General features: G+C 38.6%; 2 protein-coding genes across 4 annotated transcripts; both read right to left on the bottom strand.

The window, feature by feature from the left end:
- Window positions 1-742: 742 nt before the first annotated feature.
- Window positions 743-5216, bottom strand: LOC120733990 (maternal B9.10 protein-like). Its single transcript, XM_040032531.1, has 4 exons — window positions 4773-5216; window positions 3091-3228; window positions 1841-2114; window positions 743-1526 (listed from the first exon to the last, which is right to left on the bottom strand). The coding sequence occupies exons 1-4, from the start codon at window positions 4943-4945 to the stop codon at window positions 1323-1325; spliced, it is 789 nt and encodes a 262-aa protein (XP_039888465.1). The 5' UTR covers window positions 4946-5216; the 3' UTR covers window positions 743-1322.
- A 5051-nt stretch (window positions 5217-10267) lies between these two features.
- On the bottom strand, window positions 10268-27330 carry slc25a14 (solute carrier family 25 member 14). Of its 3 annotated transcripts, none has more exons than XM_040032527.1 (9): window positions 27175-27330; window positions 26481-26585; window positions 24988-25126; window positions 21909-22003; window positions 15879-15964; window positions 15554-15649; window positions 15171-15295; window positions 14872-15085; window positions 10268-11771 (listed from the first exon to the last, which is right to left on the bottom strand). In XM_040032527.1, the coding sequence occupies exons 2-9, from the start codon at window positions 26542-26544 to the stop codon at window positions 11730-11732; spliced, it is 861 nt and encodes a 286-aa protein (XP_039888461.1). In that variant the 5' UTR covers window positions 26545-26585; window positions 27175-27330; the 3' UTR covers window positions 10268-11729. The 3 variants fall into 3 exon arrangements, with proteins under 3 accessions (XP_039888461.1, XP_039888462.1, XP_039888460.1); XM_040032528.1 differs by having other exon boundaries at window positions 27281-27299; XM_040032526.1 differs by lacking the exon at window positions 27175-27330 and having other exon boundaries at window positions 26481-26739.
- Window positions 27331-27573: the final 243 nt, after the last annotated feature.

The raw sequence follows: 27573 nt of genomic DNA, 5'->3' as shown, positions 1-27573 counted from the left end.
AGCTTGAAAAAAAGGTGGCAGCTGGACTGCTTGAGATTGTGAAGACATTTCACTTTGTATCCAAAACACTTCTGTTCTAAAAATAAAAGGCAGACAGTCCCAGGTATTGGCAGCTCGTTGACCTGCTATTCATCATGAGAGTCATCACATGAGCCAAGGTCTGGGGGGGGAAAAAAACAAAACACAAAAAAAAAAAAAAAAAAAAAAAAAAAAGTCATTACCGTCACTGGGGGTTAAAGGTGAAACCACTGTGAGACTTTGCCCCATCCCACGATGTGCTTTGAGGTTACCTGAAGCAAGGTGTGAGTGGGGTTTTTTTTTTTTTTTTTTTTTAAAGAAGTGGGAAAATCACATGTGGTTCCATTTAACTGACTGAACTAAATTAAATACAAAGTTACAAAATATAACAAATTATAAAAATCTCATAATATTACACAGATTATATATGATTGACATTGGATTTGTAACTATATAACTATTTTCACTGTAGAGGATGTGCAAATGTTAAGGTTGTGCATCTATTGCACGCTCTGCTTAGTTGGATGGGTTGCAGAGAGAGATGGACGAATTCAGGAATGATTTCCTGTGCCGTTCAGTGATGCAGATGGGCAATCTCGTAAGGTATATGCAAGAACAGGGTCTCCTGCACTTCTGCTAAAAATATTGCAGGTGTGACACCAGGACCAGACACTGCACAAGGGCCTTCAATGAAGAGTAAAAATGAAACTGACAAAAGGCAAGCTAAAGGGGACAAAAATATACATTTTATTACAACTCAAGCATTTACTGCAAGATTACAAGTTTCTGATGGTCAGTGTGATTGGGGTGGCTGTATAGGCAGTGTCGTTAGCTGATTGTTCTTACACGCTAATCACTAACTACACTACCAGTACAACCACCACACACACCAGCGCAGCTGTATTTCCTTCCAGACTGACCCGCTTTACAGGTAAATATAGATTCAGTGTTTTTCAAAGAACTTTTGGATGTTTTATCTAAAAGTCCTAAATGTTAGGTTAACTAAAACTGTTTAAGAGAGGGAGAAAAAACCAAAACAAGACATGTTATGGCCAGTAGAGCTGGCATGAATCTATTTATTTCTTTTCAATGACAGGTCAATGTTACTTTATTCACACTTTAATTTAAAAAAGACAATTAGAGTGAAGAATTATTTAAAATATCAATTTTCACATGTTAAAAACATACTTAAACAGCATTACTTTAAATCAGGTACAAATAAGCTTATCCTTTAAAAGATGTACAAAGTGTGTGGCCTAAATCCAACATCAGCAGGAACCAGATTCTGGTTTGTAGCTTTAAGGCTAGGATCGCGATTTGCTGACCCAGTGGTACTTGTCAACACGAGGCCCAGTGAAGGTGAACGTGGCTCGATAGGATCTGAAGCCTTTCTGGCTTGAGAAGTGGGCTCCAGCAGGAGCGCCATGAGGTGGGAATATGTCTCCTGGAAAGCCTTTCCGCTTCTCCCTCAGCCAGTTCTGAGGGGCACCTGGAGAGAACTCGCTGAACTGAAGACAGGTACAACAAAGTCATTTAGAAAACCTGAGATCTCTTAGAGAAGTTACTAAAAATACTTTGCAAAGCTCTAGCTTTAAAAATTTTATTCAGCAGAATTACATTTTTAGCCAAAAAAATAAAAAATAAAAAGACTCCTGAAGATGGTCAATCAACTTGCACTTTCAGGAAGCCTATTTTTCCAAGTCTCATGTTAATGAGCTTACAGAGAATGAATATGTTAAGATATAAAACGCTACCATCATCATCGTTATAAAACAAGCTTGGGAGGCTTTAAATTATCCTGCATTTCATATATTGAACTCACCCTGTAAACACTGTTGGGGTTGCTAACAGTCGGAATGGTTTTGGGTTCACTGTTCATGGGTGGGATTTGAGGGCAGAGGGTTGAAAGGCTGCTGGTACTCGCGCTCATGCTGTTGTCTCCACCGCCGTCTTCATCCTCGTCTGATGAGCTTCCTGATGGGACCTCGAGACTCGCCCGTTCCACAGCTTCATGGATGCGGCGGGACAATTCCCCATCACCACGCCGACAGTCGTCCACCACTGAGACGCAGAATGGACTGCTGTGTTCACCATACCTGCAGGGATTCAAAAGAAAATTAGAGAAACTGACGGCAAATTCAGGTTTCACGATTTCTTTGTACATGTACAATGACAATAAAGGGCTTTTCCATTATGAGGCCAGAAGTTCCACCTTAACACTGCTCTAAACATTCGTTCCCCCACCACTCCTTGTTCTAATGTTCTAGAAACCTGCCAGAGCTGTGACAACATCAACCCGACTCATGTGCTTCAAATATCTTTAGTTTAGTGGCAGGAAATCAGGACAAAAAAGCTCCAGCAAGGAAGCCAAATCAGCCCTTTTCAGTCACAATCCATTCCTTCCCTTAGCAGCAATGATCAAGTACACAACTATGAATATATTAGTACATGCCAATGACAAACATAATTACAAGTAATCAGATGCTTATTTGTAAAAATGAAATTACAACTATAGGTGTGGTAGATGCACAAGGTAAAATAGTGAACAAAAAACAGGTGATTTTATCTTCGTGCTAAATGGTTGTCAGCCAATGCAATGGTATATTGATAGAGATAAGAACCTTCAGTTTGGCTGTTAACCCCTGGTGGTCTAGGAGAAGTTGAGATAAAGATTGTGTATTATAGAAAGACACACTCTCTTTATTGATTCAACATTAGGTTTGTAACTCGCTGAACCACTTGTTAGCTCTAACTTTGGCATAAAGACACTGCTAACTAATCATATCACCACCTGTTTGAGCCATAAAAAAAAAAAAGTTGATTAGACCAATTTATTTGCACTTTTCCTCAAGTCTTGTCACTGTGTGGATGATCAATAATTAGATTATAATTAAGCATTTACTTCAAACTCTGCTTTTAAACTCTGACATTAAAATAAATGGTTATTCATGTCTTAACGATATCACCATCTGGTTAGTAAGTTAGATGTGAAACCAAAAAGGACTGAGGACTTTGAAACAATGTAACCTGCAGCGTCGCACAAATGCAAGGTGACTAATGATTAAAGCAAACCTGCAGGACACCTCTCCAGGGTCGACCCACACTGTCAGCTCCTGGGGCAGGCCCAGGTCCTCGTACCTCACCCCGCTCTGCTCGCAGGCCTGCTCCAGCACCGGGTCCTGCAGCCGAACACTGTTCATACGCAGACACCTGAAAAACACCGGGCAGCTCAAAGCAAGTATTTTTTTATAGTGTTGCAATTTCACATGGTCACCAAGATATCAAGTCCAGTAAAAATCCAATTAAAATATAGATGGAAGAGTAGTAGTTTGTGCCAGTTAAAGGTGATTTAAAGCCAGACAATTAGGAATAGCATCAGCACATTAGTTCTTTAAAATGGTACAAAAACAAACTGAGGATCTCTTTCATGAATCCTAAAATTGTACGATTTCTTTATGTCACGAATCAAATGAGAAAATACAGAATATTGAACTATAGAGTCGCCTGTAGTGTGCAATGCAAGCCCCATTTATTTTAATTAGAGCACAAGGGGGGGGGGGGGGGTATTTCGCACCACAACACCTAATATTACAGGGTCTAGCACCACTCAAAGTGAGCAGTGGAACGCAACTTTGTGCATTTACTCCAGTACTTTACTTAAGCACAGCTGCAATGCAAATGTATTTCTATTGTGCTCTATCTGCTCCCTGCACCACCGTAAGGACTCTTGTACTTTGAGCTGCAAGTCTTCAGACCTCTCCTTTGGTTGCTCAGATAAAGTGAGCAGATTCTAAGTCAAGCATTTTTCTGAGCAGCTGAGCAAAGCTTAAAATTAACCCGCCAACATTTAGATGGATACCCATTATATTCCTGTGAATAAACCTGAGAGCTGCAGTCCTGCTTCTTACTGAGGCCAGTAGAGTGGAGCATTACAACACATTTCCATTTTTAAGTGTTTTTCCAGGTGTTTTGATCATTTACAAGGTTAAATAACTCAAGTATAACAGTTGGTATTAAGTAAAGAATCAATACTTTCAATTACAAAGTGGGTTCATAATATTTGTTGCATTTCTAAAGACAGCAAGAGTTTCATAACTTTACAATTTTAAAGATTTGGATACTTTATAGCAGAGTACATTTAATACAATCAGCAGCTGCAACATTAAAGTGACATTCATTTAAAAAAAAAAAAAAAAGTAATTGTATCAAAATATACAAAATAACATAAAGTTACTAAATCAAGCATATTCATTAATTTTGACTGAGAAACATTTACCATTATTTCAGCAGCGAGACCTTTACTTAAGAATAGATACTTTACAAAACAGCTGTTCACTACAAAAAGGTTCTCAGGCTCCGACTCAGCCACTTCAATTCATTTTTATCTATACAGCACCAAATCACAACAACAGTCACCTGAAGGCAGTTTAGGTTCAAAGTTAAAATGTCTGCAATAACACTCTGGATGCAGTACATGTACATAAATCATTTTATTTTTAACCATTCATTTCTGATCAAATAATCTGATTTCCTGTAGGTCCCCGACCAACTTGTCTTATAGTAAATCCATACAACTTAAAAGGAGAGTGCCAAATGGATACACATTCAAGCTTTGAAACAAAGTTTTTCCTCTTAAATTTAATTGAGTTTTAATTTTTAAAATTATGTTTGGTTAACTTTTTATTTTTAAGAGGAAGCAGGACCTTCAGCCATTTTGAAACAACCAAAAAAAAAATTGCTTTTGGATTACTGACCTGTAGGCCTGACCCCTGGCGGGTGCACTTGGGTGCCAGTGGTTCTTGTAGTTCTCAAACAGAAGGGAGGTGAGGGAAGCAGCAAAGCGCTCTCTGCTGTCATTGTCCAGACATCCGTATCTCTTCACCAGCCGAGCCAAAAAGAACACAGCGGCAGCAATTTCCTCCTTCATGGCGACACACTTACCGAGCACAGCAAACTGAAACCGTATTTTTAAAAAAATATCTCTTCAGATAAAACGCATGTAGGGATCCTAGTACCACAGAAAATAAAAACGTCCAGAGCAAAGTGGAAACCAAACAATTCAAGCAAACATATTTGCTGCTGAAGCTCAACAGAGAACTCAGCTTGGATTGTAAGGCAGCTTCATCAAAGACACCAAAACACAAATATAGCCACATGCATCTAAATGTGCAAACGCAGCAGCACCCTTCTCAGCAGTGAAACCTCACTCAAATCAAATTCTAAAAGAGTTTTTAATAAAACCACAGTTCAGCTGTGCGACCAGCTGCCACAGCTGATGCTGATTTACTTAATGACTCCTCTCAGGGTTAAAATGTAAACAATGCCCTCTCTGCACTTCTTCAATGTTAAAATGCCCCAAATTCAATGAAATGTGTGAACAGTTCTGTGCAGCAGGAACAGACTTCTACATTAAATCTGTCCAAGCAGAGAGAATATTTACATTTCTCAGCTCATCAGCACATAAGAAGAGAGGCATTTCTGATGATGGTGCAAGACTGAAAAAGTTGTTTTTACAACTTATATTTATTTTGTTGAGTCAGTTTCATTTAAAATCACTTTCACTTATTTATGGTGGTACTGTTGTGCAAGACGGTTCTGGGGCCGTTCTCTGTGGAGCTTGGATGTTCTATACCTGCACGTGTTCTCCGTGGTTCCTCCCACAGTCCAGAGACATACATGTTTCTAGAGTGATTCTAGAAATATGCATGATGGACTAGCAGCCCATCATAATCCTAGCAAGATATTTACCTCTGGAGTTGTTAGTCAGTGATTACATCGAGCCTATTTTGCTATTTAGAAAAAAAGCTGGCCTTAACCAGACACTAGCTGAAATGTGACTCTAATCATGCTTGTAATTGATTATTTACTTTTATACAATAAATATGTAGCTTGCAAGGAAAAAGAACAATACATATATTTTTGTTATTCATTTGTTTGGCGTTCATGAACAGCCTATTTTGTCACCTGACTATATACAGTGATATGATGAAGATGATGAAGATGAAAGGAATAACGTGATAAATTAACACGTCTGCCATGTCATGTCTTTTCATACATGAGCGAAGCAATTGTGCCACAGGCCTGGCAAAAACCATTACAGTGCACAGAAAGCCAGAGGCGGGGAACACAGCTGTGAGATACTAATGTAAGTTTCCCCAAACAGTTTATCAGACAGGTCCAAGGTTGTTGCCTCAATTTTGGGAAAATGAGTGAAACAAACAGATCCTTTTTTTGTACACGCAAGTGAAACCTTCCTCTAAGTAGGCCTGGAAATTATTCTCTTGATAAACTGATTAATCGGTCAACTATCCTATTAACAAGGGAATCTGTTTGGGTTTTTTTTCAGGTTTCAACATGACAAATAGTCATGCAATCTACTTCAAACACACATTTTTGCTTTTCTTTTTAACCTCACTAATAAAACAGGGATTGTCTCCTTGTTAGTTTTTTCTGTTTCACTTACCCCATCCCTCATCCAGTCCTTGAACCTTGATGACGTATCACTGGGGACCTAAGTAAGCTTCACAGTTGTGTGCATCACCATTGGGGTTTAGTCTTTTCCATGTTGCTGATGCTTTGATATTGCTCTCTTTATAAATATCTCTTCTCATATGTGCAAAAGTTTTAGGCTGGTGTGAAAAAAATGCTGTGAACAAAGAATGCTTTCAGAAATATAAATGATTGTTTATTGGCCCCAAATGTATTCTGCAGTAGGATGACGACCCCAAACAAACAGCCAAAGCCATTAAGAACTATCTTCAGCATAAAGAAGAACAAGAAGTACTGGGAGTGATGGTACGGCCCCCACAGAGCCCTGATCTCATCATCAAGTGTGTCTGGGATTACATGAAGAGACAGAAGGATGCGAGGAAGCCTACATCCACAGAAGATCTGTGTTTAGTTCTCCAAGATGTTTGTAACAATCTACCAAACAAGTTTCTTCAAAAACTGTGTGCAAGTGTACCTAGAAGAATGCAAAGGGTGGTCACACCAAATATAGATTTGATGTAGATTTCTCTTTTGTTCCTTCACTGCATTTTGTTGATTAATGAAAATAAATGATTAACACTTCCATTTTTGAAAGCATTCTTTGTTTACAGCATTTTTTCCTCACCTGCCTAAAACTTTAAATATCTAAAAAAATCTATGTAATTTTTAACTCTTAGATGTGGTATTAATGTGACAGCACATAACTTTTCTCCCCCAAGAGAACAAATGATATTTACCAATACTAATAAAAAGTTACTGTTATTTACTTATATTATCTACTTTTACATACATTTTTATTCATCATAAATATTTTTAAAAATCCATGAAATTGATTTTATCAACTGACAAACACACAAAATTAATAATCACAGCTTATATTTTAATAATAAGTGAACAGTGAGTTTATATTCTTTCAAAAAAAAAAAAAGAAAGGAAAAAAGAAAGATGTCTTTATACAGCAATGATACAAGCTAATCACAAATAAAAGTGCAAATGATCAGTGGGAGTGAAGAGAACACTTACAAAATAAAGATTTTCTTCTGCTTTCAGACTTTAAAAGAAGACGAAAATTTGGCAGTTACAAAGTTTCATAATTAAGTTACTTTAAACAGTAAAATGATGAAATTTAAGTGTGTCCGGACCCATCAGGACAAGAAACCTCTAATAGATGAAATCCAACCTTCAATTACATGTTTTCATGAAGTATAACTAAACAATAAAAACAATACACTACGTGTCCAGAAAAACCCATTTCCCCTGCATCACAAAGATCATTGATGCCAAATGCTCAAAATTTAACACTAAATTATTGGCTGTTAAGTCAGTGTAACAGTGTTTTAGTTTTGTTAATAAGAGTAAAAATAAATAACAACATGGCACACACCGGTGGGAAAAATTACTAGGCCCGAAAATGTGAAATAATGTGATTGACACATAGCACCTGAACAGTTTAAATAAAATCACCCAAACAAATAAAACAAACATGTCTTGACTTCAGGTTAACTGAAGAGAGTCGAATAAATAGACAAATCTACAGATTGTCACATAAGATCAGCCAAAAAAATAAATTGAAATGTCATCTTCAAACATAAAATGACCCTGTACAATCATGATTCTAAATATTTGACAATCAGAAAAGAAGAGAAACCTTTGGACATTTGAAAGCTGAACAGTTCACAGAACATTACAGTGAATTTCCAGCTCCGTGGTTTTACCGTTGGACTGTACTAGAGTGGATTTACACAGTTCTCAATTTAAAATGATCCCATTTATCTTAGACTGGACATTTGCTCAGCCCCTCCATTCATCCCGTGTCTGAATCAAACCCTCTAAATTGGCTCACAAAAAGACGTGAAACTTGCTGTTTAGAGCAATCTGAAGCCTGGGGTTTTGAATTACAGGGATTATTTCTATGTTGCTGATGTTTATTATGAGCATTCATCATCTGAAACATCGACATATCACAGGGGAAACTGGAAAGCAGAAAAACAGGTTGAGCAGAAAGTGAATTACCCCACTGTGACATACATTCGTGGAAACATGAAATATGAGAGCGAATGTCAGTCAGCACTCCTGGTTTTACAGAACATTAGAAGGAGTGAGATGAAAACGTGTTCTGTAAATTTAAATGAGCCGACCTTCAACTGTTGTTCAGTTCAGCTCTGTTCATAAATAAGTACACGACAGAAAGCCTCATCATTTACCTGTCTGAGTATCACAATCACATTTACATTCACAACAATGTGCAAAAAGTAGCCGTTATACTCAGATTTAATAAATAATTATGTTTTTGTGTACCATCCTTTACCCAAGTTAACAGCTTGAAAAAGTTTGTCCAAAGAGAATTAAAGTTAAAGTTCTTCAGTCCAAATGACGATTTGGTTTTCCAGTAATTTCATCATTTAAAAAAAAATATTAGTTTACATGTATCATGTTGAATGAATCGAAGACAATTGTATATTAACTATAAATAAACATTATAAACATATACTGCAGCATATGTTTATAGTACTTCAGTATATTAATGGAAGTTATTGAGGAGGAAACAAAACAATTTAATTTAACAAACAAAACAAAAACCCAAGTTTGAAATCAGGCAGGTCTGCACTTTTTCCTTCTGCCTCGAATTCCCTGCTGATATTTTTTAATAAAAGAAATTATTAAACAGACTTAGAACTGCAGTATTGTTACTTCAGTGTGGACTGAAGCCAAAACTGAAGACACGTCTTTGTTTTCAGATGTACCCATGTTATGAAAAACATCCCTGTGTAGCTGCATCTCCACCTGAGTCTTTAACCCACTCCGTGGATTAAACCTTGTACTCAGATTACCAGTGTGCAGACAAAAAATAAAACTGAAGTGCAAAAATCAGTACACTCAGTGCAGTGATGAGCCGTCAGAACAGGACTGGAAGAATATAATTACAGAATATCATCTCTAACAGGTGATTGATGTACAGTGTAAGGCTGTAACAGCACAACGCTCCCAGGACTCCAGGAAAACCTATTTTAAAGTGACCTCTGAAAGCAGCACGTCACACTTAGACGTACAAAGACGCAAAGTGAAACGGCTCACTACAAACTCTGGAGCACAAACTGGAAAAGAAATTAAACGCTACAGCAGTTTGAGGACAGGTAAAACCTACCAACTCCTCCTCGGAAAACTTTATTCACCATTAGTCACTTTAAAAACTGCGCACAGGACGACAGCATTTACACTGGAAGACTGTCTGTTTTACTTAGGATTTTAAAGTCAGGCTCAATTAAGGAGAACTCGGTGGGTACCATGTGCCCCGTTTGTTTGATTAGCATCATTAGAGTACACAGAGGCCCAGGCTTAAGCAGGGCACTTAAACAGCTGCCTTTATGAAAATTGTGTTACGCAGTTAACAAATTGTTCCAATTAAACTACAAGATGCATAAAATTATGATCCTAATGCTCCTATGGAAGAGTGCTGCCCAAAGGTGTTTGAAAGAGACAAGCAAGCATGATAGAGAAGAGTTGAGATGCTGAGACAAAGTAAAGCGCTCTCAGGGCCAGATTATTAAGCACATGTAATTAAAGGGCAGGAAAGGAGGACTACTGTACGTAGTGCAAATGCAGCCTAAAAACCAAACAAACAAACAAACAAAACATTTCTGCAGCTGCAATGATTCAGTACCAGTGGACACTGTGTGCGTCTTTTAATCAAAACCAGAGGAGACGGGGTGATGCAATTAGAAGAAGAAACAGATTCACAAAATCCAATCAGGTTTTTTTTAGCATTTGAGAGAAAGATGGCACAGCTATGTGGATGAGTATGACCAACGTGGTGCTGGTTTATGAAATATTAGTCAAATATAACCTAAAGAGCACGGCTGCCTATAACAGTGCTGTTAAAGGATTTTGATAAATTAAGCAAAAAAAAAAAAAAAAAAAAAAAAAAAAAAAAAAAAAAAAACCTGAATTTGACCAGCACCCAGACACAAAATGAGGAAAAAAAATGTTTATTTTAAATAAAATTTAAACGAGCAGTTAAAAATAAATGTAAATATGTCTGGTCTGTTTTACATGGGTGGAGTTCAGAGAATGTGATTTACAAATGTGCACATGTCACCGAGTAATCTACATCAACTACAGTGACTTATTACAAAGACCAAGTGCAAGTTCGGGACGGGACGCAATTTGGCACAGGAACTGAGGTTAAAAGAGGAACGATAAGGCCTTGTATGTACAGGAACATGCCTCAGGTAAAATACATCCACCTCTGAGTGTGAATGTGTCTGCACATACATTTACACTATGTACTGATTGTTCTCTTGTTTGTGTGGCAGCAAGCTCTCTGCCCACCACCGACTACATCCTAATACTGATTCAGATGGATGTGAACAGAACTGAAAAAATAAACAAAACAACCTTTTTGTTAAGGATTGGCTGCTGCTTTGAATCAAGTACTTCTTAATAAGAGCTGATGTGCTATTTACTCTTCACAGGCTCAGATGGTTCAGATTTCTGACTGTAAAACAACAAAACAGAACAAATGAATAACAAAAACCTTTAGATGAACAAAAAGCTCACTGGAAGAGCCATCATCTCTCTGTAACAGTGTCAACTCTGTTGTACCTTCATCTCTCTTATTACTGTGACTACCAGTAACAGTCACTTTGTCACGTGTACCACTCATTCGCACCATTCCTCTATTCAGCAGTTAAAATGAGATTTTCTGAGCAAATTTCATGCGCCATCTTTCCCCTAAAACAAAGCTTTCTACACATTCTTTTTAAAATCTAACACCCTTTTTCCTCCGTACGTGCGTCAGCTGTGTCTAAGAATCCTGAGCAAATAATTAGAAATTTTCACTCTGTCCTCGGAAAGCCCAAGTTTAAAAATCCAGTCATGCAATCCACACTAATCTATTTCTCATCAGCTGAGAAAAACAAAACAAAACACAACACATTGTCCTCTAAGCTTTCCCTCTTTTGCTAGAACTACGCATTTAGCTGCCTGAGGAGTGTGAAATGGTGAGCGAAATCATTAACCACAGCAGTCTTTAAAACAGAATCAGTAACAATAAATTAAAAAAACAAAACAAACAAAAAAAAAACAACAACCTTGAAATGAAACTGGTTTTCGTTCAAAGGGAGTGTGAATATAGATTTGCCAAATCGCCTGGTGCCATGCTCATGCCCCACTTATCTCTGACACAGTCCAACCGACCCACACAGTCGCACTACCGGCTCTTGTTAAAATGGGAGCTTCTTCAGCTGCTCAAAGGTGATGAAGAACTGAGAAGTATGTTAAGGAAACAGACAGTGGATTGGCAGATACAAATACTTCAATGCATTTACCTTGCAAAAAAAATTGGTATTCAAATTGCACCAATGAAAACACTGACAGAGAGCATCATTGCCAGCACTACGATGGTTCATGGGGTACGCTGAACAAACTCACCAAGTCCATTACTTGATTGCCATACAAGTCAATTTAATTTGTACTGTGCAAAAGTCTCAAGCCTCCTTTAATTTCTTTATATTTTTTGTTCAAGGAGCCAGACTTTCTTTAAAAGTACAGCCAGTGGCCAGCCGTTAAAAAAAAAAAAAAAGTTATTTAGCAATACAAAACAAACAAAAAGAAACATACTTCACTCATAAATAGGGATGGGTATCGTTTAGGTTTTATCCGATACCGGTGCCAAATCGGTACTTTTGAAACGGTGCCGGTGCTTAAACGGTGCTTGAACCGGTGCTTAAAGAATGGAGAACACAAACTTTGTCCAAAAACCTCTCATGTTCAGCTGTTTTTGTTTTGTTTTTTTGTAAAAAGATAACAATGTTAGCCTTTTCTGCAGCTATGGGGCATATATGGTATCACTCTTGGCTGGAAGCAGTGCTTAATCAATGGAAAAAAAAAAAAACACAAACTTTGTCCAAAAACCTCTCATGTTCAGCTGTTTCCCACTTTTTCTTTGGTCATTTTAGCCTTTTTGTCCAGGGTGAAGGGAGTATCTGCCATCAAACAAGAAGACAGCCGCATGTAGCTATGATCATGTTTGCTAGTTCACCTACTCAACGTAAATTACACTTGAACAACATTAAGCGACTCACGCAGAGAAGAACGGCTTCTGCTGCCATCATCATCCCTGCTACACTGGCAGGGCTAGGGGCCAGGACTCTATTCTTCGGGTTTTTGGGGGATGTTGCTCCAGGTCCGATAACAGGCAACCCACCCGACGTGCACAGTGTGAGGTCTCGCAGCAAGCTATCAAATACGGCGCATTTCTCGGCTTTTAAAAAAAAACGCTATGCGTCACCAGGTATTTAATCGGATTCTTGGTGTTACCTCCTTTGACAGTATCACAGTATCAGCTTAAAGCACTTGTTGCAGGCTGCTGAGTTTGCATATTTTGCTGTGAAGTACAGCCAGACTTTTGACCGCTTCGCCTTGGACATTTTTAATCTGTAGCTCTGCTCTAACTGAACGTACGTACCTGGCCCCGCCTACTATCCTGGGAAACGTAAAATGATTGGCTAGAAGTGTATCACAGCTCAGGAAAAAAAAGCACCGAAATAAAGCACCGAAATGTGCGCTGCTTTTCGGTCTGGTTACTACCGTTTATGTCAGAACCGGTGCCATGATGGCACCGGACACCGGTACCCATCCCTACTCATAAATATAAACTGATTAGTGTGTAATTATGTTCTCTAAGAAATTGATGCATTCTCATAAATGCATAAAATGAATCCAATAAAAATACATAGGAGTGGGTACTGGTTTTGAACAGTGGCTGAGATGGACATCATCCTTCTGCTTAATGGAGTAATGGAATGCAAAGGTCGAGGAGAGGAGAACTCATAGGCATTTATGTGACATGGAGGCAGTGAAATTAATTAAGTTGAGGATAAAATAAGCTTTCTATACATTTGAACCTTGAATACAGGAGGAACGATGCGGTTTTCGTCCTGGTCGTGGAACACTGGACCAGCTCTTCATCCTCTCGAGGATACTCGAGGGCGCATGGGAGTTTGCCCAACCAGTCTACATGTGTTTTGTAGACTTGGAGAAGGCATTCGACCGTGTCCCTCGGGGGGGTCCTGTGGAGGGTGCTCTGGCAGTATGGGGTGTCTGGCCCATTGCTATGGGCCATTCAGTCCTTATACGACCGTTGCAAGAGCTTGGTCCGCATAGCCGGCAATAAGTCTGACTCGCTCCTGGTGGGTGATGGGCTCCGCCAGGGCTGCCCTTTGTCACAGATTCTGTTCATAATTTTTATGGACAGAATTTCTAGGTGTAGCCAAGTGGCGGAAGGCTTTCACTTCGGTGGTGTCAGGATCTCATCTCTGCTTTTTGCAGATGATGTGGTTCTGTTGGCTTCATCAGGTGATGGCATCCAGCTCGCCTTGGAATGGTTTGCAGCCAAGTGTGAAGTTGTGGGAATGAGAATCAGCACCTCCAAATCTGAGGTCATGGTCCTCAGCCGGAAAAGGGTGGAGTGCCCACTCCGGGTCAGGGTCTCGTCCCTGACCTGGAGGGGTCTTGTTCAAGAGTGACGGGAGAAGGGAGCGGGAGATCGACAGACGGATTGGTGTAGCGGTTGCAATGATGCGGACGCTGTACCGGTCTGTTGTGGTGAAGAGAGAGCTGAAAGCGAAGCTCTCAATTTACCGGTCGATCCACGTCCCTCCCCTCACCTATGGTCATGAGCTGTGGGTAGTGACCCAAAGAACGAGATCGCGAACACAAGCTGCGGAAATGGGCTTCCTCCGAAGGGTGGCTGGCCTCTCCCTTAGAGATAGGGTGATAAGTTCGGCCATTTGGGAGGGGCTCAGAGTAGAGCCGCTGCTCCTCCACATCGAAAGGAGACAGTTGAGGTGGTTCGGGTATCTGAAAAGGATGCCTCCTGGGCGAGGTTTTCCAGGCATGTCCCACTGGGAAGAGGCCCCGGGGCAGACCCAGATCATGCTGGAGAGATTATATCTCTCGGCTGGCCTGGGAACGCCTGGGTGTTCCCCCAGATAAGCTGGAGGAGGTGACTATGGAGAGGGAGGTCTGGGCTTCTCTGCTTGGGCTGCTGCCCTCGCGACCCGGCCCCGGATAAGCGGAAGAAAATGGATGGATGGATGGACAAAATAAGAAGTGGCAGGCCTAAAAACTGGAAGTCATGTCCACTGGGATTTATAACTACCCTGGTATACCATAACACCATGATATAGCCCGAATCTAATAGGGATGGCCAAATGCTAAATTTTAAAGTACTAGCAGTTTTTTTCCATATTATATATCTAGATTTACTATTTCTGATCCTATTCCAGGTCTTTTATGGAATTAATTATTTTTCTAAGAACTAGAAATGATCCAAGTTCAAGTTTTGTTTTCTTTAAAGGATACAATGATGTTCCAAGGTCCCAGTCGTAGCCAGTTAGGCCAAAATCCCTTGTAGAGAGCAAAGAAGCCTTCATTCCTCCACGTCTGCATCAGTCCATCCAATGTTCCTTTGTAAATGGGGTTTCCAGACAAAACTCGCTGGTTCATCATTCGAGTTCTGACCACATCTACAGGATTGGAGGCCAGTGCCCCCGCCAAGCCACATGCAAAACTTGAACTGCAGAAAAACACAGAATGCAGATTAACTACAGCTGTTGCTACTGCACAGCTAAAGACAGACTTTAAGAATAGTTTAAACTTACATGAAATGTGCTAAAATAGTGTCTCCCATGAGGCCGGAACGAAGGAGGTGCTTCTTTGTTATGTCATAGACAGGAAGTTCCACTCCGACAACAATAGCTGCTCGCTGTGCTGTGGGGATGACACCCTGAAGACGTGAAGGATGGAGAAAATGAATCAGACCGTAACACACTTACAGTGCAACTCAGTGAACAGAATGAAGCAAGATGGGTGCCTATTTTCCTTAGGGGCATAGAAAAGTTGCTTTTAGGCTTTGTGCTAAACTGTGGATAGATTGGACCAGATTAACTTGTAAAGAAATCACGTGAAGAGATAGACCAGACCTTACTGTAACTTATGGTCAAAAACACCTTGACCTAGCTATACAGCGAAATGCAGCACTCACTCTCCACAGCCCTCTGGTGCCCTCTGTCTGGTAGATGTTGATGAAGTTGGACATCATGCTGCCTTGGAGCAGGCTGCCCTGTGCCTGCATTCTGATCTAAAACAAATGGAAACACAAAACAGTTGCTAAACTTTTGGCTCATGGATTAGGTTTAAAAACAGAAAAAGGTTCAACTATAAAGTTACTAGTATTATGTTTCATGAGTGAGTATTTCTCAGCATATCAGTGTCACAACTGCTGTTTAATAAATAATAAAGCAGTGCTTTGATATTGACAGCACACACATTCCAATATCCTAGGGCTTACTGCCAACATTAGTAGTCACCTTGAGAACATCTGTAGGGTTGGCCAAAGAGGACGACAGGACTCCAGACACGACACCGCAGAAGACGTTGATGACCATCGTCTCATCTGTCACAAAATTACACAAATTGAGTCAAGACGGAGCCAAAACCAACCAGCAAACTAGCAAATACTAGATCATCCTATAATTAACTATGAATTGATGTCTAAAGGGTTATTTCTAGAGATAACGTAAATTTTATGAACACTTAATTCTTGCTTTGTGTATCAGTTTTGGTACACTATTGCATCTTCTCTGGGTCTAAACATCAGTGTAATTATTTAGAACAGCGACCGAGACAACTCGGTACAATTATTATTATTTCTTCTTAATGTCTGTAGATTACAGAACAAAGTGTTAATTTTGCAAGGATCCAGTTACTGTATAGTGTATACAGTTTAAAATATAAATACAATTTCTTTAATAAAAAACTAACTTAAAGTGTTGACTTTTTGTGACATTAAAAAAAAAACATATTGGCATTATTTTAGGGCCTGTTTTGAAACATCTGTTGAGGAAGAAAAGTTCAATTGTTTTTGCACCTTGTACTTTCAACATCTCACATCAACGTCTGATCACAATGAGAAAAATCGACATATCAAAGAATCAACCCTTTTACATATCTTACATCCTTAAAAAAAATGACAAATCAAGAGTAGAGCTCAACTGATATATCAGTCTCTCTCATTTCAGCATTAGTGTAAATGTTGATGTTGTTGTTCACACTTTTTTACATTTCTTATAATGCTGAAAATAATCCTCATGAAAATGTATAAATGGTATTATCACAGTTCAGTGTTTACAGCTGTTTCTAGACAGATATGAGAGTTTTCTTGCAGTCCAACAGTACTAGCCATTAAAGTCTGAGCATGCGCTAAAAAAAAACTAAACCCAAAGTTGCCAAAAATAAATTTAAATTAAAAAAAGGAAATGGCCTGAAAACAACAACATAAAGCAGAATGGAGTAGGCAACACGGCTAAGCAGACAATGCATAGTCAAGTGACACCTTAATGGCAAGTTGCTAACTAACTTGTAAGATCTTTTGCTAGTAGGTGAGAACCTACCCAACCTCTGACTATTTTTCTCTTTAAATGCATACTACAGAATATTGTGTATCAACAGTAGCAAATGATACACTGGAATTATTTGAACTCCACAGAAATCATTATTAGCCTCAAAAAGAAACATTAGCCGTTAGCCTGTCTCTTAACTAGAGCCTGTCTGAAATGAAGTTCTCTCAATTTTGAGTAAAAGCTACAAAATTAGGATAGCTATTTCTGGAAGTTGGAAAGGTTAAAAATATGCTAAAAGGCACCAAGTTGAAATTACAGATTCCTATTCAGAGCTCTTGTCAAGCACACAGTACTTCACAGTCAGTTTTAAGAGAAGAGAGAAGGAGAAAATCAAAGGCTTATCTAATTTTCTCATATTTTCTATAATCTACATTGTGCATACTGGCTTAAAAACATTCAGATGGTTGATCTCATTTGTAGTAACCAAACGTGGTGTCTACACTGGATCAAGGAATAGAAATCTGACATTAGCAGTACAACAATGTAATCGCTGTGTTGCTTATTAAGGACAGAAATGTACACATTTCCCTGTGATTTGTGGTCTCAAATAAGGTCAGTGCAAGTACAAGCTGGCAAGTGTGCTGACAAATGCCATCTAAATTCAATTTTATTATATTTTATATTGACTTTTGTTATTTAGCATCAAACCACAACAACTATTGCCAAGGTGGCTGGGATGGTGCCTCCCCCCCCTCCCACTTATGTCTTTGGATGACAGTTACTTAAACTAAATTAGGCAGGTGCATAAATTTGGACACCCCAACAGAAAAATTACATCAATATTTAGTAGATCCTCCTTTTACAGAAATAACACCTCCAAACACTTCTTATAGCTTCCAATGAGAGTCTGGATTCTGGTTGAAGGTATTTTGGACCTTTTGTCTTTACAAAACATCTCCAATTCAGTCGGGTTTGATGGTTTCAGAGCATGGACAGCCCGCTTTAAGTCCCACCATAGATTTTCAATAATATTCAGGTCTGGGGACTGAGATGGCCATTCCAGAACATTGTACTTGTTCCTCCTGCATTCGTCTCCCATACAGCATCTCCTTGTGCAAAGTGCGCTGAATAGTTGAACGATGGACAGTGACACCATCTGCAGGAAGATGATGTTGTAGGTCTTTGGAGCTGGTGTGTGGGTTGACTATGACCGTTCTCACCATCCTTTCCCTCTGCTTATCTAAGATTTTCCTTGACCTGTCACTTCCAGCCTTAATTACAATTGTGGTCTTCCATTTCCTCACTATGTTCCTCACAGTGGAAACTGACAGCTGAAATCTCCGAGATAGTTTTTTGTATACGTCCCCTAAACCATGATGTTGAACAATCTCTTTGAGAGTTGTTTTGAGGCTCCCATGTAGCCACTCTCAAGAGAAGATGCAAAAAGGAGAAAAACTTGCAATTGGCCACCCTAAATACCCTTTCTCGTGACTGGATTTACCTGTGTATGTAGGTCAAGGGTCAATGAGCTTACCAAACAAATTTTATGTTTCAATAATTAGTGCTAAAGGTATTCAAATCAATAAAACAACAAGGGTGCCCAAATTTATGCACCTGCCTAATTTAGTTTAAGTAACTATTGCACACTTTCTGTAAATCCTATAAACTTCATTTCACTTCTCAAATATCATTGTGTTTGTCTGCTATAAGATATATTTAAATGAAATTGCTGATCCAAACAACCAATGATTTATGAAGGAAAAACGTGAAAATTATCAGGGGTGCCCAAACTTTTGCATACCACAGTATATAAAAAGGAAGCCAATCTCAGTCTCAAACAACATCACTTTCCTTTTCTGGCAAAAAAAAAAAAAAAAAAAAAAATTATGCAATTTTGTGCTTTGCACACTTAATATCAAATATATGTTTGACAAATGGATAAAAGCTTATCAGAGTGTCAGTATCAAAACAGCCTCTTTCATAGTTTCCTGCCTTTTCCATCCCCACTCATCTTTCTGTCCCTTCCTTCCTTCCTTCCTTACTGGACGCACTTTGCCTGTTGTTTAGCTTGCAAATTACTGCCGGGATGTTAACTCACTCACTTCCAGATGGCTCAACACAGGTGTTGTATTGTCGCTCTATTCAGAGGAAATATGTTGGAAAAAAGAAATGTCCAACTTAACCTGGGTAAAATGTTGGGACCTCAGTGTGTTTGCATTTTCCCTTACATTGTTTACTTTATCAAGGCTGATTTTGATTTTTAACAAATAAAGGACATCCGCTCAGCTAAGGTGAATGTATTTTATTCATTTCCAGGGGCAAATTATCACATAACTGCTTTACTTTCAACCATTTCCAACAAACATACAAACATCATTAACCTCTTTTCATCCATTTAATCTCAAACAAGTGACAACACAACACCCAATATTTTGTAATCCAAACAAGGAAGAAAAGATTTGCAAGGGGTCTTTTCATGTTTGATGCACAAAACTAGCATTGATTGCAAACAGAAAGATAAAGAATGAGCATGAAAAAATGAAAACCAAGAGAAGCACGGTCATGCACAATCAATTTTTGGGTCACCTGCCACGGAGACTTTTATAGTTATGAAACTGCACCAGCCCCAGATTTATCGAAGGCCTAGAGCATTTTAGAAGCCGAATTTTGTGTTAATTATTCCACACTACAATGTTAAATGACTCTGATATTCTGCTGTTTGGTTTGCTGTCCTAGAAATATGACTTGCATAGTAATAAAAATAAAAAAAATAAAAAAATACTGGCTTTAAGTCAAATTGAGGTAAATCAGTGCACTGCAGCTTTGGTTATGCTCAGTTCCTTTTCAATGTCAGTATATCTTAATGATCAACTCAACACTTGGCAAGAAAGAAGAAATGGCTGTTGTGTCTCAGGGAGCCGTTAGAGAAGGACATTTATTGATATTCACTCTGGACTGTTTAACTGAGCTTCAAAGTTCGCCTTAAAGATCATGGCAAGCTTGTAAAGCGCTCGCTTTGTGTAGCAGAGTTTTTACCATTTAAAAAATAAATAAATAAACAGCAATATTAATCTTTTCCCCTTTCTCCTGTCTAATTCCATCATGCTTCTAGTGCTAACACCACAAACCTCTGTTACACCCGTGCCCGCACCACTAAATTAGATATTGTCAGACAGTGAATACTAGCGAAGAAGACGACGACGAAGAAGAAGGATCGTCAATAATAATGATGCCGTTGCTGGGAAAAAATGATCAAACATCTTAATGAGTGTAGTTGTAACACATTATCTTTGCCTTACTTGGTTCCCTGTTGCTGTGCATATGCAGAGCTGCCTACATTTTAACTGTGCTGATAAAATCCAGCACAGAACCTGCGTGAGCAGAAAATAAGCAAAGGGAGTCTGTTTAAAAACAGTTTTTTCTGGAGCATCTCTTTTTTAACCTCATCTATGTTTGGCCTTTACCTTTGTGACAGATCCCTTTCCTCTCCTGTACTATATAAGCCAATAACATAGTATGTTTAAACCATTTGGAGTTCATTTTGTAAGCTTACTGATCCTCAAGATGCAATGCAATATTACTTCAAGTATTCCAACGGTGATTTGATTCCAGTTGGAAACACAAATCCCCTTTGGAGGGGTGTCAGAAAGGGCATCGGGCTCAAAACTCTGCCAGATCAAACCATGAGCTACTTGTTATGGTGAATCCTTGTAGAAAAGGAGCAGCCGAAATATCCATTTAGTCATCATTACTGGGTATGCTGAATGGAAGATGGCCCTTTAAAAAACAAAACAAAAAAAAACAACAACAACAAAAAAGAAAACCCTTTACAGCAGGGGTGGGTAACATAAGAAGGGGGAACTGTTGTGGAGGGCTGCACCATAAACAGAACCCAGTTCAGCTTTTTAGCCTCCACAACAATCCCAGATTTAGACTTTTTGTTTTTATTTCACTTTATTTTCAGTTAGTTTACTTGTCTGTGTTCAGTTTTTAATCATTTGAAAATGTTTAGTTTTAGTTTTCTATTGTTTCAGTGGTAGTTTTAGACTTTCTCATTAGTACAGTTTGGAGGGTGTTTAGATATTTGGAGAAATTTAGAAGAAAAAAAAAAAAAAAAAAAAAAAATCACAACAGACATCACAATACAAATGCACCTCTGTGTAAAGCAGGGGTAGGCAACTCCAGGCCTCGAGGGCCAGTGTCCTGCAGGTTTTAGATATCACCCTGGGTCAACACACCTGAATCACATGATTAGTTCTTACCAGGCCTCTGGAGAACTACAAGACATGGTGAGGAGTTAATTTAGCCATTTGAATCAGCTGTGTTGGATCAAGGACACATCTAAAACCTGCAGGACACCGGCCCTCAAGGACTGGAGTTGCCCACCCCTGGTGTAAAGAGATGACCAAAGTGCCACATAACTGCTTGGGTTTTCTTTTTTATTCCCCTCCCAAAAAGTCAAAGTTCTATTTATTGCACAGCCCAGTGTCTTTATATTAACACATTAACTAAAATGCTTTACATAGTTTTTCCATTTCATATGTTAAAGGGGTCAAAGATATGACTCTGAATAGCAGCATCAGTTAACCAGCTAAAATGCAAATGTAAGAAAATGACTCTGTCCGTTCTGTTTTTATTATGGAAGATCCAAGATAGCTTAAAAAGCATTTGCTTACTGTAATCTCTGGTTTTGGCTGAGCCCAAACTAAAATCTTACAAATCAAATGCATGTTAAAGGACATTGTATCAGTTTACTGTGAGGACAGAATAATTGTTATTCTAAATTTTATGCCGTATTAAAACACTTACATGGTTGGCCAGTTGTCTGGTTTAGCTGATTAGAGTAAATGTGAGAATACTATCAAGTTTTCAGCTGGGTTCTGTGTAACTAACTAATGAAACCCTGTGAATTAAAGACAGTCTAAAATTAGCCTTTTAAGGAGAACTTAGTAAAAGGACACAAAAAAAAATATTAGAGTTAGAAATAGTGGTACCAACCTTCTGGCTGACTGACAAATAGCCTCTTCAGAGAATTGTAGGTTCCTATCTTGATTGTCCCGTAAGAAGCCTGTCTCAAAAGAGCCGGGGAAATTCTGTGAGGAGAAGATTAAAAAAAAATGTTTGATTCAAGTCAGTTCCTAAAGAGAGTATATATCAAGAACTTACTTGCGTGGCTATGAATGCAAGTCAATGCCATTTCGGCCTTATTAAGGATTGTGAAATTCAAGCTATTGTCTGTTACACAGAAAGTGGATTTTAGAAAGTGCTCTGAAAACACCTGAATGCTCTAAAAACAAAGAGAAGCTTGTTTTTAAATCTTTTTCAGAATGGATTGCATTACTTTCCCCACGGGGCTGTCAGCTGAATTCAGCTCAGCCGCCCGCAAAGTGTAGCAGCTCTGCGTTCAGTCTTTATTACTGCATATTGTAGAGCACATCAAGCCTCCAGACTAATGTTCAATTATTTTCCCTCCCCACATCAGTAAATGTAAAAGAGTATTCACAGTGTCTTATCATGTTCAAATAATCAGCCTTTACTTGTCATGAAGTTGTTGCTGTGGCACATTCTAAACTATTTGTTCTGATGATTGCAAACAGTTAAGAAAAACCACATGGTGAACAACCATCCAGCTTTTCTCCTTCAGAAGGTGAGTACCAAAGGGCTGAAGATGAGTGTGGCTGATAAATGAGAAGCGAATGAGTCCCACACTTTCCCACACTTTTTGCTTTTCTCAGACTGCAACATCCTCAACTTGTGTCTTATTCCACCCACGAGAAATGTGAGCGGAGGAGTGGAGGCAATATGAATTTAACAGAATGAGAACATATTTGCCTCTGCGCCTCAGTTAAAGAGGGCATGTGGTGCAGCTTCATCATAAATTGGTTTGTTACTGCCCACCTACTGATGTATGCTACGATCTCAGATGTAACAGCGCTCATGACATGGTACCATTTAGGACTTAGTTAAATTGAGAAGGGTGCAACAAGACCAAATGTGAAATCATACACACAAGAGCAAAAAGTCTGATTAGCAGCTTCCCCTGTATGCCTGTTCTCTATGCTCTCCACACTAATTTTAAGAATTCAAACATTTTTCAGTATGGTGGAAAAAGACCGATTTCCTGGTCACTGGCAGGAGGATAGAGGACAGAAGAGACAAGGAGGCATAATTTAGAGAACTCAGAGGACTTTAGGCTTTACTTGGGCAGCCAACCCAAGTATATTATTAATTCTTCCCCCCTTGTGGTTTCCCTAACAGCTCACCAGCTAGCTACTCTGGCAATCCATGATATTACTGACCTTCCACCAGCTCCAATCCAAGATAGTGGAGTTGGAGTTCATCCACAGGGTGAGAGACAGCTGATTGCATTGTTCAGGTATTTATGGCCACAAAGTACTTCACAAATATTTCCACAGGAGAATTTATTAACTGTGTTATTCAATAACTCATTTAAGAAAATGTGTGCAAAGAAAGGAGTCACAAATGTGAACACAGGGTTGCTTAATTATGTGGTTTTTTTGGTCAGTAAGACTATAGATATTCATCACGATCACTCAAAAGGAAGGGATTTATTAAATAAGAAAAGAGTTGTTTAACTAGATTTCCTATGAACCCGGACCTCGTGCATGTGTACAAATGGCAAATAAAATGTTTTATCTTCATCTTTCTTTAACTTTTATTATACCTTACCTAACAAAAGGTAAATAAACTAAACCAAACATACTGCAGCATGGCAGGGATTTTTATTAAGGGGCAAAATTCAAGGAAAGAGATGTGTTGAAGGCCAAAAGACAAAATTATTTCAAAGTAGAAGCAGCACAAATATTGTTTAGGCTGAAATTAAAATTCATTTATTGCATAGCCCTGTGTACAGACCCCTTGCAGCTCATATAGTTATATTTTTTTGCATATCATATATTTTTACTGTATTTCTCATATGCTGTCTTTATACATTTATTATTCCTTTAAATGATCACTTATTTCTCTATTTTATATGGGCATTTTTTGCATCTGTTGTGGACAGCAAAGGAAAAATTTAGTTGTACAGGGAAACGTGTTGGGAAATATTTTGTTATATGCAGATATTTTGTGCATATGACAATAACACTTTGAAACTTCAATGTGAGAAACACTGACAGTGGTGAGTTTATTTTTAACCAGTGGAGTGCATTCATATTTACTGAGGTTCATATCCCGACCAACCTAAGCTGCTGACGACTCTAACCATACGTGACCCGACTCCCTTCTACCCCCCTTCCACAAAATATCATGAAGCTAAAATAGAATACTAAACTGCTTTAACAGAGCAGCCAGCAGCAGCCTGCGTCACCCATATATGATAGCAGAAGTGAGTAGCAAGTAAGACTATTTGACTGCACAATGAGAGAAAAGAAAATGAGATCTCCCTGTCTTCTAGGAACAATAATTTACCTGGGACTGTATGCACACTCCCTGGAAATAAGAGCTGGTAGGACTGAAATTCTAAGGAAATCTTTATTCAAATAACCCCCACTTAAACTTACAGCGGAGTCTTATTTCAAAGTGTATTAGCTCTCAGTAAAGCTCAAATGAAAAACACTGGCGAGGGGGGCAGTCGCTTCTCTGCAGCACAAGCAATTTAGACAGGGAGATAGCAGAATTATTTACAACATTAGAGAAAATATTAAATACAAATGGACTTTCCTACATATAAGAAATGATGGAGCCAATCAATGAGGTTTTGGCATTCCACCAAAGGGATATAAACCAGATTTTTTAACATTGTTGCTACAGAGTTAAATTTATTAAGACTTTTCTGTACATCAAATGGCCCAGAAAATACAGGAAATGCTAAGACATCCATTAGGTAAAGCAACACAGGCTCTCTGCCAACACTGCTTATGTGCACAGTCAGCCTACAAAGGCTCAGCTGAGTCAGAAAACAAAAACGTATTAAGCAAAGACAGGAATTTTTAATCTTGATCAAGCAATAGCATTCATGTAAACTAGAGAGATGCATCACGGAAAACCTTTCTACAGTGAAACTATGACATGTTATGCAGATCAAATGAGTGGCCTAAAAGATAATATTCCATACCCAGAGTAGAGCGCCCGAATGCCCTCCTCCTTCCCGATCCTGAACAGAGCATGGAACATGCCTCTGTAGCGCACCTCTGTGTACTGAGACTGACCTTGGACCTGTAGTCTGGTCTTAGTAAGGTCAATGGGAAATGTGCCTGAGAATGAAAAATAATGATAAATAGGGATTAAAAACACATTTTATGTGGTTTATTATTTTATTTTATTTATTTTATTATTTTAAAAAAGACTCAGAATACAGAAACAAATGTATATCATGTAGCTCTATGTTCATATCATATACAGTAAACATCAAACATGTTAAAAGAGAAATCCTCTACTGAAGTCAATAGATGAGTTCTACAAGAGGAAAGATAGTGGTAGAAGCATAACTTCCAGAAAAAGTTTATTTTTGGCGTTTAAAAAAAACAAACAAAAACAAACAAACAAAAAAAGATTAGTCTGAAATGAACGCCTCAAAATTACATATTGATTATGACAAAACTATTATTAACAGTTACTTTAATCAGCACTCAAACCACAGATTATTCAACAGAATTAAACATTTACTTATTGTTTATATTAAAAAGAGAAGCATGTATTTTTTAGTTGCAGAACTTCTCATTCAGTTGCAAAAAAATAAACAAACAGGTCCATGTAAAATGGACTAACCCTGCCAGAACCGAGCAGAGAGTAAATCTGAACTTGTATGGAGACACTTAAGCGAAAGAATATGATGGGCTGAAAGCCAAAGTGTTGTTAAAATTTAAGTTTGAATGCCTCCATGGCTCTTGCTACTGGTTACTTGCTCTTAGAATGTCTTTGTGTTATTAGTTTTACAACCTAATTCTAAGCAACATGTATTTAAACACAGGAAATGTATTTTTCTTCATTCTTTAAGACTCTAAATAGAGCAACAGATGAAATGTTTTAATTTTGCCTCATGTTCTCTGGGGGAAAAAAAAAAAAAAAAAAATAGAATAGCCCTTTATTGTCACTGTACATGTACAATGAAATTGGAGGTGCTCCACACCAACTGTACCGGAACAAAATATATAAATAGTAGACAATAGGATTAAATAGCAAAGAGTAGCTGATGAAGAGTGATTTAAATGGGATTTTGCATGGAGCAAAAAATCTAAATATGATTTTGAATGTGATGATTGTGTGAGAGACACAAACTGAGGCTAAACACCAGACTTTTGTCAGCACTCAACAATCTGGACTGAACTTTGTGAATGCCACACACCTGCGATTGCAGAATGGGGAACACAATTATCACCAAATGGCTTTGACATTTTCTCTGCTACATGCACCATTTCCCTTTTTGGAGCCAGTGTTATCTGTAGTGATGCATTTTCCTACAATACTGGCGGTTAACCATTTGCATACAACGCGCTCTACTCGTGTTACATTAAAGCATATACCCCCGACTCCCAAAAAAATATATACAAAAAAACCCCAAAAATACACCTGATGGTCAATGTGTGGATATTGCGGCGCACCACGTACCGAATTCTGCGACAATCGAGGCCATCCCTCCGTAGATAAACGGCTTCCAGTTCAAGTTGGCCATCTCCGTGGCGGCGGCTGCTGCTTCCACCTGCTGCAGCCCCGCTAAAAATAGAAGAAGACCACCCAGACAGAGGTCAACGCAGTGCTGCCACCTCAGACAATACAACATGTCGACAAACATTGAGGTAAAAGAGGATGCTACAGATCAACGAAGTGCCTCAGCATCAGCATCCCAGCATACTGCGCCGGAAAGAGACGCCCCGCAGTATCGAACGCGGTGAGGGGAGCCGTCATATTTGTTGTGACCCTACTATTGGCTTATAATAAAGTCAATAACATTTTCGGCGTCTTGATTGGCTGGGGTGCAAGAGGCGGGCACGGAATGCGTTACCGATAGCAACAGTGCCAAGAGAAATAAATGAAGTTATTTATTATTACTACTGGTCATAGAATGACAAAGAAGCTATTTTATTAATGAAATCTAAATCATATGATGATATATACAGTTTTAATCATTTTATAAAATGGTCTTTTTTTTTTTTTTTTACAGAGATGATCGCCCACCTGCTTCCAGCGTTCCGCCTCGAAACAGATGGCTGCTGCTAGGCTAAATGCTACTTCTAAAAAATTACTAGCCGGTCTGTTAGCAAATTTACCAACTGGCAACCAGTTACTGTCAAACTGAACGTACCTGTGCTGTAGATAAAGTCCGCGACCTTCTATGCAGTTTGGTTTCCCATGTGTCAGAGAATAACTATGCATTGACTTTAATAAAATGCCAGCGGAAAACTTCTCACCTTTCGTTAGCTTCCCATTTACGCTAGCGCCAAGTGTGGCAGAATTTGTAAAAACAGGATTTCCGTTAACACTTTCAAAATAAAACGCATTTTGTCTAACTAAAGTAATCAAGCAATGTAATTTATGTCGTTACGGTTAAAGCAGTGTTTACACAAATAAAACATAAATAAACAAAGTAATGCTAAATGTAATTTCAGGTGGCTAAAAATGAAAACAGTGATCTTAAAATAAAGTTTCATGGAATAAACAATTTTAAACTAGTGATTTAGCTAGGCTACTGATGGTTTACTGT

This window comes from Simochromis diagramma, unplaced genomic scaffold (assembly GCF_900408965.1).
Source record: "Simochromis diagramma unplaced genomic scaffold, fSimDia1.1 OVJJ01000216.1, whole genome shotgun sequence".
Taxonomy (NCBI): domain Eukaryota; kingdom Metazoa; phylum Chordata; class Actinopteri; order Cichliformes; family Cichlidae; genus Simochromis; species Simochromis diagramma.
This window is presented reverse-complemented; position numbering and strand designations above follow the sequence as displayed.